At 47.6% G+C, this 16,227-nt stretch overlaps 1 protein-coding gene across 5 annotated transcripts in view; it reads right to left on the bottom strand.

The window, feature by feature from the left end:
• fam13c (family with sequence similarity 13 member C) overlaps positions 1-16,227 on the bottom strand; it is a 142,977-nt gene that overhangs the window by 64,206 nt on the left and 62,544 nt on the right. For all 5 annotated transcript variants that reach the window (XM_080205443.1, XM_080205448.1, XM_080205444.1 and 2 more), the window contains exon 5: positions 2,028-2,094. In XM_080205443.1, coding sequence (XP_080061569.1) covers positions 2,028-2,094 — 67 coding nt within the window. The remainder of the gene's footprint in view (positions 1-2,027; positions 2,095-16,227) is intronic.

The following is a 16,227-nucleotide window of genomic DNA, read 5'->3' as shown; positions in this document are numbered from 1 at the left end:
TACTGCTCTGAGCGCAAGGCCATTTTTAGCAGCATCTGCAAAGAAAAATCCTATCTTTTCTATTATTTTGTACAATAAATTTATTTAAACCTTTTTCTCCAAACTTATCAATTATGCGCGCATTAAAACAATTCAGCAAAATTCCTTGCTTTTTTTTTCCACCAGAGACCTGTTTCGTTATGGGAAAGAGAGCAGGGATATAGAAAGCACTTGAAATCTGAAAACACATTCGACTTTGCATTCCAAAGTATGTCTGAAAAGTTTTAGGGGTGATTCTCCCGTCCCACTCTACTGATTTTTAGTGTAGCGGGTTGGGAGAATTGCGTGGGGAGGGGGGGGCAACGCGCAGGGTTCCCATTCGCACCCTGCTGGCGTCTGTCAGTGCCGGATTTCCGGCACAATCTTCCGTGCCGGAAATCGGCATGGAGTGGGAGGTAATATTTAAATGCCATTTTAAATATCATCTGTTCATCTGCGGGGCGGGGGGGAGTGGGAGCGGGAGAGGCGGGGGGTGGGGGAGGAGGGGGGTGGTTCTGCTTGGCTGTAGATTGGGGCAGTCTGGGCTCTGGGGGAGGAGGGGTGTCGAGGCCAGCCCAGGAATGGTTATGGGGGCCGCCATCGGACCAAGGTGGGGGTGGGGGTTGGGGGGCAGCACTGCGGGCGTCCCGGGGCTAGCCAGTGATCGAGCTGGCCAGCAAACGGGAAGCTGACAATTTGGGAACACTGCACATGCGCAAAGTCCGGCTGGTTTCACAGTTCCCGGGTGGGAATAGACCCCACTCCCTAAAATCTAATAATACTCGCATTGGTGGCCTCTGCATTGCACAGAGTGTGGGAAATCCTAGTGTGAATTCTCATTGAAAAAAACAGCACAAATTACTCCAATTTTCCTGCAAATTCAACACTCAGAATTTTTGGGGGACAATTCTGCCCCTATAAAGGCTGCATTATGTTAATGTTTGTCTCATATAGAATTACCTCAAAGAAACTAAGGTTCATACTTAACTTGCAACAACTTGCATTTATATAGCACCTTTAACATAGTCCCAAGCAGTTCACAGGAGCACATTCATGCAATGATCTGACGTTGATCCAAAGGAGGAGGCAGTGGAACCAGTGGCCAAATGCCCGGTTAAAGGGATAGGCCTTACAGGAGAAAAAGAGGTGAAGAGGGCGGCACGGTAGCACAGTGGTTAGCACTGCTGCTTCACAGCTCCAGGGACCTGGGTTCGAAACCTGGCTCGGGTCACTGTCTGTGTGGAGTTTGCACATTCTCCGTGTCTGCGTGGGTTTCCTCCGGGTGCTCCAGTTTCCTCCCACAGTCCAAAGATGTGTGGGCTAGGTTGATTGGCCATGCTAAATTGCCCCTTGGTGCATAGGTCAGAGGGATTAGTGGGTTAATATGTGGGGATGTGGGGATAGGGCCTGGGTGGGATTGTGGTTGGTGCAGACTCGATGGGCCGAATGGCCTCTTTCTGCACAGTAGGATCCTATAACAAAATGACTTTCTATGAAAGACTGACAGAGGGAACTCCAGAGTTGAAGAACTTGATGGTTAAAGATATGGCCATCATTGATGGGGTGAAGGAACTGGTGGTTACACAAGAGGCAGAGTTGGAGGATCGGAGAGTTACTGGAAGGTTCTGGAGGAATTTACAGAGTTAGGAGGGTTAAACACACAGGGGGAATTAGAAAGCGGAGGTAAGAGTTTTAAATTTAAGGCTTTGGTGGAATAGGAGCCAATCGTAGAATCACGACAATGCAGAAGGAGGCCATTCGGCCAATCAAGTCTGTACTGACTCTCAGGTAGAGTATCGCACCCAGGCCCAGTCCCCCTCCCTATCCCCACAGCCCCACACATTCATCCCGCTAATCCACCCAACCTATAAATGTTTGGATGTCAGCAATATCGTTCAGCCAGGTGAATGGAGTTGGTAATAGGCAGAATACTGACAGCAGAGCTTTGGGTGGGCTCAGGGACATTCCAAGTGGTGAATCCTGAACAGTTTTTACCGTTTGCCGCTTACCTCACGGAAATCCTGCGCAATGGCGGGACTCTCTTGCTCGCTGTGTACAGGCGACAGGTTGTTCCCCCTGAAAGAGAGGTTAAGGCTACATTTACACAGGATGTTACCAGAGGCTGGAAAATGAGAAACATACAGGAATAACCTGCCATCGCACCATTTCTAACACGCTACTTTCCCTGCTGCAGGGTGGCACAGCGGTTCACCCTGCTGCCTCACAGGGGCCCAGGTTCGATTCCTGGCTTGGGTGACTGTCCGTGTGGAGTCTGCACAGACACGTTCTCCCGTGTCTGCAGGAGTCTCCTCCGGATTCCTCCCACAGTCTGAAAGACGTGCTGGTTAGGTGCATTGGCCGTGCTAAATTCTCCCTCAGTGTACCCGAACAGGTGCTGGAGCGTGGCGACTAGGGGATTTTCACAGTAACTTCATCGCAGTGTTAATGTAAGCCTAACTGTGGCGCAAGTAAATAAACTACTTTGTGGTGAGCACAGGCACAGAGATGAAGATATTAATTCTGGCAACCATCACCTGTTTGAGGCAATAGATACACAGCAGATTGACCAGTGCTGCAAAGGCTTGGACAACCCTTAGGATCAATGTAGTTTTAATAGTCGAGAGCCGGAGTTAGGCTCCGGTAAGGAGCCAAGCGCTGAGTGCCTTGGTAAAGTTCAGTCTCCTCCCTCACCAAATGCTGGGTTTTTTAAAATTCCTTTGTGGGACATGGGCATCGCTGGCTGGCCAGCATTTACTGCCCATCCCTAATTGTCCTTGGAGAGTCAACCACATTGCTGTGGCTCTGGAGTCATATGTAGGCCAGACCGGGTAAGGATGGCAGATTTCCTTCCCTAAAGGAAATTAGTGAACCCGATGGGTTTTTCCGACAATTGACTCTGGTTTCACGGTCATCAGTAGATTCTTAATTCCAGATTTTAATTGACCTGAAATTTCGCCATCTGCGGAATTCGAACCCAGATCCCCGGAACATCATCTGTATCTCTGGATTAATAGTCTAGCCACAAGGTCATCGCCTGTCCCTGACCAAACTGCAGGTGTGAGGGTTTTAGTCTCCAGTGAAATAAGACCTCCTGTGGGCTTCTCTCCTCCTGCCTTTCCCTGTGCAGCCTCTGTGGACCCTCAGACATCGATACTCCAACCCCTTCTTCCAGCTACGACAGCATTCCAATCGACGCATCCTCCGGCACTGTCTCCCAAATCCCTGACCTCCACTGCCCAAATGGATAAGTGTAGCCCGCGCTTGGGAACACCATCACCTCCAGGTTCACCAACAAGTCACCCCACAGCCTCACCCTGGATACACATCACCGATCCCTCATCGACACCGGGTCAAAATTTTACCCAACACCACCGTGGACGGTCCATCTCGGCTGTTCCTACTCTACTGTTTGTAGATTCTTGTATGTTACACAAAATTATCTATTGTAGATCCAATCAATTGTTGAGATAGACATTTAGGTGCCTAAACATTTGCAATATAAACAGGCATCATCTACAACGAGTGCACAGTTTATCAGAAGGGGGCCCAACTTAAAATAGCCGCAGTGATTTTTCTGGTGTGAATCGGGGGTGGGGGTGAGAATGTGATATCCAGGTGGCCACTATCGTGATGTCAAACAATTGATAATTATTCCTCGTCTTTTCAAAGGCTGTTTGTGATCAGATAGGGTCATAACAGCGCAGAAAGAAGCCATTCGGCCCATCAACTCAATGCCAGCTCTTTGCCCACTTTATCTCCATAGTCCTACAAGTTTATTTCCTTCAGGAACCTATCCAGTTTCCTTGTGAAGTCATCGATCTTTACTTCTACCACACTCAAAGGCCATGATTTCTAGGCCATTACCACTCGCTCCAAAATAAAGAGCTTCCTCTTGTCCAAAACTGTAAATCTGTGTCCCTGATCCTTGTTCCACGATCTTAAGGGAACTGCTGATTGAATCCTGTCCGGATCACGAACAACCTCTCCTGGACCCCCATACAGACACTATAGTTAAGAAAACCTGCCAGAGTGGTCTTACTGGTTGGTTGATCAGCACGGCAAGCTGATAGGATCGAGCGAGAGGCGAAAAAATAAAAATCAGCCTTCTTGTATCTCGGGAAGATTGTGGCAAACCCTTCTAACATCTCCACTTCCAGCTTGCTTAGCAACCTGGGCTGCAAGCAATCTGGACCAATCTGATAAAGGGGGCACGGTGACACAGTGGTTAGCACAGATGCCTCACAGCACCGGGGACCCGGGTCCAATTCTGGTCTCGGGTCACTATCTGTGTGGAGTTTGTACATTCTATGTTTTGATTTGATTTGATTTATTATTGTCACATGTTAACATGCAGTGAAAAATAGTGCTTCTTGCACACTATACAGACAAAGCATACTGTTCATTGAGAAGGGAACAAGAGAGTGCAGAATGTAGTGTTACAGTCATAGCTAGGGTGTAGAGAAAGATCAACGTAATGCAAGGTAAGTCCATTCAAAAGTCTGACAGCAGCAGGGAAGAAGCTGTTCTTAAATCGATTGGTCCGTGACCTCAGACTTTTGTATCCTTTTCCCAAAGGAAGAAAGTGGAAGAGAGAATGTCCGGGGTACGTGGAGTCCTTAATTATGCCGGCTGCTTTGCCGAGACAGCGGGAAGCATGGACAGAGTCAATGGATGGGAGGTTGGATTGGGCTACGTTCACAACCTTTTGTAGTTTCTTGCGATCTCGGGCAGAGCAGGAGCCCATACCAAGCTGTGATATAAGCAGAAAGAATGCTTTCTATGGTGCACCTGTAAAAGTTGATGAGAGTCATAGCTGACGCACCAAATTTCCTTAGTCTTCTGAGAAAGTAGAGGAGCTGGAGGGTTTTCTTAACTATAGTGTCTGTATGGGGGGAGAGGTTGTTCGTGATCTGGTCACCTAAAAACTTGAAGTTCTCAACCCTTTCCACTTCATCCCCATTGATGTAGACAGGGGCATGTTCTCCTTTACGCTTCCCGAAGTTGATGACAATCTTCTTCGTTTTAGAATCATAGAAAAACTAGAGCACAAACAGGCCCTTCGGCCCACAAGTTGCGCCGATCTTATCTCTACCTACTAGGCTTACCTACAACCCCCAATCCTATTAAGACCCATGTACTCATCTCACTTTTGTTGACATTGAGGGAGAGTTTATTGTTGCTGTACCAGTTCACCGGATTCTCTATCTCGTTCCTGTACTCTGTCTCGTCGCTGTTTGAGATCCGACCCACTACGGTGATGTCGTCAGCAAACTTGAAAATCAAACTGGAGGGGAATTTGGCCGCACAGTCAGAAATGACTGCAACGCTTTGTCAAAAATAAATGGGTGGGGGGTATGTTTCACGTGACAATGTGAAACATACCCCCCACCTGTTTATTTTTGACAAAGTGTTGTAGGATCTGGAGGGAACAGCTGTCTGTTTCTCTGGAGAGAATCACACTGGTTTTCAGGCTGGTTCCTGACACTCTGCCAGTTTTTGATGGCACAGTGGTGAGCACTGCTGCCTCACAGCACCAGGGACCCAGGCCCAATTTCTGGCTTCTGTCACTGTCTGTGCGGAGTCTGAACATTCTCCCCATGTCTGCGTGGGTTTCCTCCGGGTGCTCTGGTTTCCTCCCACAGTCCAAAATACGTGGTTAGGTTTATTAGCCATGCTAAATTCTCCCTTATTGTTCCTGAACGGGTGCCGGATTGTGGTGACTCGGGCGTTTTCACAATAACTTTATTGCAGTGTTAATGTAAGCCTACTTGTAACACTAATAGATAATTAAAATCAACTCTTTTGGTAAGGTTCTGCCCTTTGAGTTTAGCACTCTGTAGAAGCTGTATTTCACTCCTGCACTTATACGAGCAAATATTCCTGAAATCTAAGCCAGCCCTGCTGCCAGTAATTACTAATTAGCCATTTAATTAACTAACTATACAACTGCCCCCAGCAGTCAGCTTGTTTATCCAAGAAACTGAAAGAAATTACGAGCGAAAGTTAAGTTCAATGCTAAGGACAAAATTTAACTACAGTTTGGAAAGAGATCAACCCTCATAAACGCTGAACATTCTCTCATTTACCAAACTGCCCGAGTACAGAACTCTGTGGAGGCTACACTCTGTACAGCTGGACACAATATCAGATACCACACAAGGCAAGAGAACTGCGTGCAATGCCGTCCATGTCATTCACCCTCTCTGACAAGAGAGGAACAAACTGCAAGGCCGAGTCAGTTCCACACATCGATCGGTCAGAGGGGCATCTCGACCTGAAGAATAGAGACCCCACAAGATCCAGTCCTTTCTTGCTCAGCATCTTACAGCACCGCTGGTAACAATCAAATATAGAATCGTAAGACAGTGGTGCAGTAGTATTGTCGCTGGACTAGTAATCAAGATTGCCAGGGTAATGTTTTGGGGAGCTGGGTTCGAATCCTGCCACGGCGTTTGGTGAAATTTGAATTCAATTTTTAAGAATTTGGAACTAAAAGTCTACTGATGATTGTCGATAGTTGGAAAAATCTTCGCTCATGACCTTTAGGGAAGGAAATCTGCTGCCCCTACTTGGTCTGGTCCACATGTGACTCCAGAGCCACAGCAATACGGTTGACTCTTAACTGCCCTCAGGAACGGATAATTAGGGATGGGCAATAAATGCCAGCCAGCCAACGACACCCGTGCCCCACGATAAGATTTAAAAAATTACAGCACTGGGTCTCAGTCAGTTTGTCATTGAGCTGTAAACTCTTGCTGAAACTACAGATTATTTCAATGGTAAAAAATATTTTTTCCTTCTTTTAGATTATGTATGCTGGCCTCAGGATTCCAACACCTGTCTGTCTGATAGACTGGAAAACGGGAATCTTTCCATCGGGATTCTCTCCCTCATTAAAACCTCCCACCGAGAGGATCTGCTAGAAGGTTTTCTTAAACACCGGTTACTGCCTCCTGCTGGAGATTGGGTGCACGGCCGATGGGTATGGTCACCATTCCCTGTGGTCTATTCACCTTCTCCAACGACATCCCAGGCCACAGGAGCTTTCCCTTTGTGTTAGGTTCCCCCCCATTCCCCCTCTCCTCATTCTGCTCAAACCACTCTCAGCTCCCTGGTTCTTTCTGCTTCTCCAACTGTTTCATTAACTCCCGCTCTTAAGACTTCCGGCATCATCCCTTTCATTCATCCTGTCCCCGGCCTTACGACTCTATCTGTCCTCCTGCCCTCCCCACCGTTTTGCCCTATCCACCCTCCTTCCTGCCCACCATATTACCCTGTCCACCCACCCCCCATTTCCCACCATATTACCCTGTCCACCCACCCCCCTATTACCCACCATATTACCCTGTCCATCCTTAGTTTGAGTCATGCCAGGCCGGGTATTTTGGCTCGAGTGGTTCTGGGCCGGGTGTTTTCATAGACTCATAGAACCCTACAGTGCAGAAAGAGGCCCTTCGGCCCATCGAGTCTGCACCGAACACAATCCCACCCAGGCCCCACCCCCATATCCCTACATATTATACCCACTAATCCCTCTAACCTACACATCCCTGGACACTAAGGGGCAATTTCTTCGCATGGCCAATCAACCTAACCCGCACATCTTTTGGCCGGAGCGGTGCTGGGCCCGGTGTCCTGGCCGGGAGCGGTGCCGGGCCCCGTGTCGGGCCCCGTGTCCTGGCCGGGAGCGGTGCCGGGCCCGGTGTCCTGGCCGGGAGCGGTGCCGGGCCCCGTGTCCTGGCCGGGAGCAGTGCCGGGCCCCGTGTCCTGGCCGGGAGCGGTGCCGGGCCCGGTGTTCTGGCCGGGAGCGGTGCCGGGCCCGGTGTCCTGGCCGGGAGCGGTGCCGGGCCCGGTGTTCTGGCCGGGAGCGGTGCCGGGCCCGGTGTCCTGGACGGGAGCGGTGCCGGGCCCGGTGTTCTGGCCGGGAGTGGTGCCGGGCCCGGTGTTCTGGACGGGAGCGGTGCCGGGCCCGGTGTTCTGGACGGGAGCGGCGCCGGGCCCGGTGTTCTGGCCGGGAGCGGCGCCGGGCCCGGTGTTCTGGCCGGGAGCGGTGCCGGGCCCGGTGTTCTGGCCGGGAGCGGTGCCGGGCCCGGTGTTCTGGCCGGGAGCGGTGCCGGGCCCGGTGTCCTGGCCGGGAGCGGTGCCGGGCCCGGTGAAACGTTTGGTAATATTTAAAACATTGACAGCACTGCCATTGTGACTTCACAAAGTGTACATGGCCCAGCAGTAGCACTCTGAATCTCTGAGTGTAGATGTTGTGGGGGCAGGCCCTACTCCAATCCCATTTCTACGGTGACATGGAACAAGGAACAGCGTAGCAGAGCTGTCAGACTTTGGATAAGACCCCATCATCCCTCTGAGAGGGGGGCGGGGGGGGGGGGGGGTATAAAGACCCCAGACACTATTTGGACAGAGATCCCCTCTGTAGCTTGAGCAACATTTAGCCCATAACCAGCATCACAAATGGATTACCTCGTTATTTATCTCTTTGAAACTTGCTCTGTTGTACATTTCCTACATTACAACAAAGACCCGTACTTCAAAAGTGGTTTAACTGGTTGTAAAGTGCTTTGGCGTATCTCCGGCTGGTGGTTTGTGTTGTATTATGCAAGACGATTCCTTCCTCAGTCATCCAATATCCACGTGTCATTGGATGCTCCTAATTCAAACACAATCTACCCCCTGCATCAAACGGCGGTGCTGTATTAATCATTGATCAGGTAAATCAATGCTGCCTCAGAACCATCAGCGGAAATAAATGTCTAAAACCTGGCTACGTGCGGCAGACACAAATCAATCAGTGGTTTAGAAAAGGCTTTACGGCAGAGTTCCTATTTATCGGTCTACACTGGTGGCAGGAAATTTGGACTGGATCCTGAGGCAGCTGCAGAAGCTCATGCATCGCGTCAGGCTGGACTCTCTAATATATACGGCTAATTTTGTTCAACAGTGTAATGTGTATAATTTATTCATCTGCAAGGACTGGATATCATCTTGTTCCCAGAAGTCTTAATTAATACTTCAGAAGAGGGCATTTTAACCATTTATCATGATCCTAGCCTTCGTTCGCAGCTCTGTGACTCAGAGGAAGCATAAATAGGAGAATCAGTATTTACAGGAAAAGCTGGCAAAGTGAAGAATGTGTGCCTATTACGGGCATTTGAATGGTTTGCTGACATCACGTCAACATTACGTGATCTATGCCGAAATTTGGACAGGCTTACTGAGAATCAGCCAGCGCTGAAGGCCATTTAGCCCACTGTGCTTGTGCAAGCTCTTTACAACAACGATCCAATTAGTCCCACTTCCCTGTTCTTTCCCCACAGTCCTGCCATTTATGCTTTCCAAATTACGACTGAATCTGACCTTTCAGGCAGTGTGTTCCTGATCATAACAGCTCACTGTGAAATAAAAAAATTCTATTCATTTCTCTCTGGTCTTTTGCCAATAATTTTAAATCTGTGTCTGGTTTAGAATGTCACAGGTTACAGTATATGTCTTATAGTTTAAGGTCTTCTGTAAACACACAATCTCTTAAAATCCACAGGCAGTGATCAACCAACATCCCACTCTGCAACCAAATGGCAGATGCCACTCAATCGATTCCATGGATTTGTCCTCACTGCCCCCTTCCCCCGCCCCCCAAAACAGATGATTGTCAAACAAGTATTTCCAAATTCCACTCTCAAAAAGACACACTTTGAAATCCTCTTTCAAATCAATGCTTTCTCTCAACTATTTTCATCAAGGATCCGCATCTAGGTTTTCCAACTATCCTTCCAAAGAAACCCTACGCAATTAAAACCCCTCAATCCTGGACCTCGATGCAATTTCGTTTTAACCTCCCTGACCTTTAGGGGAGGGTGCTGCGGTACAATGCCCGCATTTAGCAGATACATTCAAACCCCATCCTCCTACGCTGTTGTGTTTTCCTTGTACACAGCGGAGACTTGGTCAGCTTGATCTGTACACTCTCATCTCCAGATCAGTTCAAAGGCTTCTCTTGAAAAAAAATTTCCAATAAATGGCTTCTCGAACTTGTCCGAAACTTCCCCCTACCCCAGCCCACCTCCCAAAAGAGAGAGGGCGGGGGAAGGGGGGGTTTAAAAAGGAAAATAAGTTACAGAAGTAATGTTTCTTGAGTCTTATACAGACAAAACATACCGTGCATAGAGAAGAAAAGGACAGAGTGCAGAATGTAGGGTTACAGTCATAGCTAGGGTGTAGCGAAAGATCAACTTAATGCAAGGTAGGTCCATTCAAAAGTCTAACAGCAGCAGGGAAGAAGCTGTTCTCGAGTCGGTTGGTACTTTTGTATCTTTTTCCCGAAGGAAGAAGGTGGAAGAAAGAATGTCTGGGGTGCGTGGGGTCTTTAATGATGCTGGCTGCTTTGCCAAGGCAGCGGGAAGTGTAGACAGAGTCAATGGATGGGAGGCTGGTTTGCGTGATGGATTGGGCTACATTCACAACCTTTTGTAGTTCTTTGCGGTCTTGGGCAGCATAGGAGCCATACCAAGCTGTGATACAACCAGGAAGAATGCTTTCTATGGTTCATCTGTAAAAGTTGGTGAGAGTTGTAGCTGACAAGCCAAATTTCCTTAGTCTTTTGAGAAAGTAAAGGCATTAGCAGGCTTTCTTAACTCTAGTATCGGCATGGGGGGACCTGGAGAGGTCGTTGGTGATCTGGACACTTAAAAACTTGAAGCTCTCAAGCCTACTTTCTCCTGTTGATGTAGACGGGGGCATGTTCTCCTTTACGCTTTCTGAAGTCGATGACAATCTCCTTCGTTTTGCTGACATTGAGGGAGAGATTATTGTTTCTGTCATTGTTTGAGATCCAACCCACTACGGTGGTGTCATCAGCAAGCCTGTAAATCGAATTGGAGGGAATTTGGCCACACAGTCATAGGTATATAGGGATTGTAGTTGAGGGCTGAGAACACAGCCTTGTGGGGCACCGGTGCTGAGGATGATCGTGGAGGAGGTGTTGTTGCCTATCCTTAACTGATTGTGGTCTGTGAGTTAGGAAGTTCAGGATCCAATCACAGAGGGAGGAGCCGAGACCAGAGTTTGGAGGGAATAAATAGCAAAACTAACATCAGAAAGCTTCAAAAACAAAAAGGCCAGTAGGTGAATGGCTAAGTGGAGGAAAAAATTGTGCAACTCTCATAATGCACTGTAACATCCAAACGATTGTGAATGTTGCCATGGGAGAACGCTTGCATCCTTTGTATATCTGCCATCCACACCCAGTCTCCACACAACCCATGCTACAAAAGGACAAAATAATCTTCGACAATAAAGGGAAAGAAAGCCCCATTGGCCTTCAAGATCAATTTACTGGCCTTTCAGTACTTCAGCATCTTGGAAGAAGTCACCTGAATAAGGAGTGCTTGGGAGCAAGCCACGGGCCAGGATAGAATGCCACAGTGGGCTATTTGGCCCAGCGAGTTTTTGCTGGAGATTATCCCTGAGAATACCATCTACTTACATAGTCACGGCACCCAGTTGCTAACCTATGCTTAAGACCCCAAACTACCCCTGAACAATGCATGTATACATGCGCGCAACACCGATAGCTCACTATAATTGATATTATTGTTCTAAGTAAGTATTGCTTTATTGGTTCCCATCCGAACATCTTTCATTTCCCCATCTTCTTTCAGATTTCATAAGTCTATTAATATCCGCACCAGTCTGAACCACAGGCTCACAATTGCATTTGAAATAGTGAAAGAGGCAATGACTCATGGAATAGCATGAACAGATAAGGAGGCAAATGACAGGTGAATTTTAAAGCAGTGGGTGGGGAAGGTGGGGAGTATGGACTACACACACACCTGCACCTACCCCCTACCCTGCTGTAAAAAAAAAGGCGTGCCCCACAGGCACATTACACTGCAGGGAGGGGGGAGGGCAGAGAGTGGGTCTCCCACTCCTCAGTGAAAGGAAGCCTTGCCCTCCAGGGCTGCCGGCCAGTCAGGTCACTGTCCATCCTCAGAGTCCCAGCAGTGCCAAAACTCAGGCTCGGGACTGGTGGGAGCATCTCCTTGAAGAAGACAGCTTGGAGCCCAAATTCGGGTAGGTCCTGGGCCTTTTTGGACGGGGAAGAACGAGGAGGCATTAGGGGAAGGGGATTAAGGGAGGTGGCAAGGGGGTGGAGGGACTTTAGACTTGCGGCTCAAGTGAATCAACACTTTTCTTTTTGCCTCTGATGTCTCCATAAAGCACAACACCCTTCCGTCAATACTACCAGCACACCAGAAACACCTCCAAAAATAGCAAATGGCAATGGAACATTTAATGATGTAAATGTTTTAATCAAAAGCCCAGGATCAGCCTGAAATGCAGTGGGGATGGGCCACCCATCATCCTAGCCAGTGCTGATCTGGGGAGAAATCCCGGGATCGGCTTATCGGGGTATTGTGAGGTGGAGTGCATCAAGAAACTGACTAAGATTGGTCAATGATCAGAAATAGCTTTTCTCTTTGAGGTTTCCACACTGGGGAGATTCTTACCAGCACAACATTTCCATAGCAACTGAAAGCAAGACAGATGCTTGAGGGAGAGAGAGAGAGAGAGAGAGAGAGAGAGAGGAGGCACCAATCTCAGACCCTTCAATGCCTAACATTGCCTGTAGCAATCAGTCCTGAACCTAGTTATGATCTACATCACATTAACTCACACTGTATCTCAATTAAGAATTGGCAAAGGGTAATTTCTAACTCTAATTTCTAACTACTGCAGGAACAAAAAAAAAAAAGAGTATCCCAATCAAGTCCCTGGAGCCAATTCCTGTCATTTAATTGGATCAAAGCTGATCTGTGCATAGGAACATGGGATTTCGGAGCAGGAGAGTCCCTTCAACACTATTTACACATCATATCCCTTATCGAATAGGAAAATATTGTCAATCTCAACCTTGAAAATTTCAATTTCCCAAAGGGGGGGAGGGGAAATTTCACATTTTCAGTCGTGCTGTCTGAATTCTCATCTAAATAACCCAAATAAAAATAATCCTTTTATTCTGGATTTGTCCACCACTTAAATAATCTTTCTGTGTGCTATTGAATACTTTTACCATTTCAATACCTCAGTTAGATCACCGCTAAACCTCCACAATCTAAGACAATACATGCCAAGTCCATACAACCTGTCCTCCCCTTTAACCCTTTCAGTGTCATTCTGGTGAATCTGTGTCACATTTGCTTTCAGGTCAATATCTCCTTCTTGGGGTATGGTCCTTGGAACTAAATTCAGTGTTTCAGACAACATAAGAACATAAGAAATAGGAGCAGGAGTAGGCCATCTAGCCCTTCGAGCCTGCCCCGCCATTCAATAAGATCATGGCTGATCTGTCGTGGCTCAGTTCCACGTTCCCGCCCTCTCCCCATAACCCTTAATCCCCTCTCTTATCAAAAACCCATCAACCCGCGTCTTAAAAATATTTAGCGAGGCAGCCTCCACCACTTCAACGGGCAGAGAATTCCAGAGATTCACCACCCTTTGAGTGAAGAAGTTCCTCCTCAACTCCATTCTAAACCGCCCCCCTTTATCTTGAGGCTGTGCCCCCTAGTCCTACTGTCCTTTCTGAGCGGGAAGAGTCTCTCCACCTTTATCCTATCCATCCCATTCATCATCTTATACGTCTCAATGAGATCTCCCCTCATTCTTCTAAACTCTAACGAGTACAAGCCTAATCTATTCAGCCTCTCCTCATAGCTCAACCCCCTCAACTCAAAGCTGTCATCATCCTGAGGGTCACCGTTGACCACAAACTGAACTGAAACGATCATATAGATGTTGTGGCTATGAGAGGAGGTCAACGGCTGCCAATTCTGCGGTGAGTAACTCACCCTCTGACTCCGCAAAGCCTGTCCATCATCTACAGGAACAAGTCAGGAGTGTGATGGAATACTCTCCACTTGCCTGAATGACTGCAGTTCCAACAACATTCAAGAAGTTTAACGACTTCCAGGCCAAAGCTGTCCATTTGCAGCCCATCTCTCACCTTACACGTCCCATCACTCACGTATAGTGGCAGCTGTGTTTATAGCACCCATTGTTTAGGGGAGGCACGGTGGCACAGTGGTTAGCACTGCTGCCTCATAGCACCAGGGACCCAGGTTCAATTCCCAGCTTGGATCATCGTCTGTGTGGAGTCTGCACTTTCTCTCGTGTCGGTGTGGGTTTCCTCCAGATATTTCCTCCCACAGTCCGAAAGACGTGCTGGTTAGGTGCATTGGCCGTGCTAAATTTTCCCCTCAGTGTTCCCGAACATGCACTAGAGTGTGGTGACTAGGGGATTTTCGTAGTAACTTCATTGTAGTGTTAATGTAAGCCTGTGATAGCACATTCCAAACCCATGACCTCTACCACCTGGAAGGTCATGAGCAGCAGATCTATAGGAACATCACCATCTGGAGGTTCCCCTCCAAGCCACTCACCATCCTGATTTGGAAATATAATCGGCCGTTCCTTCACTCTGGCTGGGTCAAAATTCTGAATGTCCCACCCTAACAGCACTGTGGGTGTACCTACATGATATGGACTACAGCAGTTTAAAGAAGGCAGCTCACCAGCACCTTAAGAGTAACTAGGAATGGGCAACAAATGCTGGCCTGGTCAGCACTGTACACAGTGAAAGTATAAAGAAATAAATAAAATTTAGCAATGGAGTATGGTGCGACCAAGTGCAAGCACATGAGATGTGGACATCTGGCTCTGAGGAATTCCAACAAGGATCTCTGGGATCTCTGCCATGGCAAAGCAGATACTTCGAAATCTAGTATTAGAATTCTAGGGAGGCAATTTGAAGATGAGCAGCAAATGGCAAAAAAGTCTAATGCCATTCTTCGCACAGAGGGTTCGCTTACATTGGAGAGTCTATCAGCTAGAGTGGATGCTTGTTCAGAACACAGCTGGCTCCAAGCCAACTCTGGGGGGATTTAGGCTGGGTGACTGGCTATCAAGCCCCTGGGATGGGGCTGACTTCCCATCTTTCACCTTTTCCATAAAGGGGGATTGTTTCCACGCGACGGAAACAGCAAACTGGCCCACGCTCTGTGGTGAGAATGATATAGTCTGTGTGTGGTCAATCACTGCAGGTCACTGGACAGCTTGCCTTGCTCCACTGTTAGCTTCATGAATACAGCCTTAACTCTACCCCACGGGTTTATAAAGTTACTGCCTTCGCAGATTAATTTGCTGATTAAACCGGTCAGTAAAAGTCAAGCCTTGCAATTAATAACACAAGTACCCGTTTAAGATAATGGTCAGTGACTGTCAATAAACCTCAAAACATGAACTATTCGGAGTAAGGTCTTCAGGAAGCTCGATTACTGTTGGGAAATTTGTAAAGTGTCAAATTTAGGATATGCAATGTTATTTTTCCTTTGTGTCTTTTTTTTAACCCCCTTCTCTAATCCAAACTTTTATCCCCTCTCCATTTCTCTCTCTCAACCTGATTCGACTCGAATTCACCTTCCTTCTCAGCCCTCCCTCTGTTTAATTCTGAACTTGTAAGGAGTTAGCCGTTGGAAGGTACACCTCTGGCTCCGTTGTTCCCCAGAGTGCCAGATGTTTGGTTGCTGGTGTCATGCCGTGATCAATCACCTTGTGCTTCCAGTAAACTTACAGCACAGAACAAGATTCTGGACTGAAAGATGCAGGGAAATGTCGAACAAACCCAATTCCCAGAAAACTTTGGCCAGAGATGAATCCAATTAGCAATGCACGTGTTTTTCTGATTTCAATATAAAGCGGATTCCAGTATTTCAGGAACCATCCATAAATCTATTTTTAAAATTTATTCGTTTGTGGGTCATGGACCTCGCTGGCTGGCCAGCATTTATTGCCCATCCCTAGTTGCCCAAGAGCAGTCGAGAGTCAACCACATTGCTGTGGCTCTGGAGTCACATGTAGGCCAGACCGGCTAAGGACAGCAGATTTCCTTCCCTAAAGGACATTAGTGAACCAGATGGGCTTTTACAAAAAATTGACAATGGTTTTTATGGTCATCAGTAGATTCTTAATTCCACATATTTGTTATTGAATTCAAATTCCACCATCTGCCGTGGTGGGATTCGAACCCAGGTCCCCCAGAACATTAGCTGAGTTAATAGACTAGAGATAATACCTTGTAGACCATCGCCACAAAGTGTGTCTAATAATGTACTGTCCAAGCACTGCACAACCACTAGTGAATAA

This window comes from Carcharhinus amblyrhynchos, chromosome 17 (assembly GCF_965287045.1).
Source record: "Carcharhinus amblyrhynchos chromosome 17, sCarAmb.v2.hapA, whole genome shotgun sequence".
Classification (NCBI taxonomy): domain Eukaryota; kingdom Metazoa; phylum Chordata; class Chondrichthyes; order Carcharhiniformes; family Carcharhinidae; genus Carcharhinus; species Carcharhinus amblyrhynchos.
Note: the sequence above shows the minus strand (reverse complement) of the source record. Positions and strands in the feature narration are given on the sequence as shown.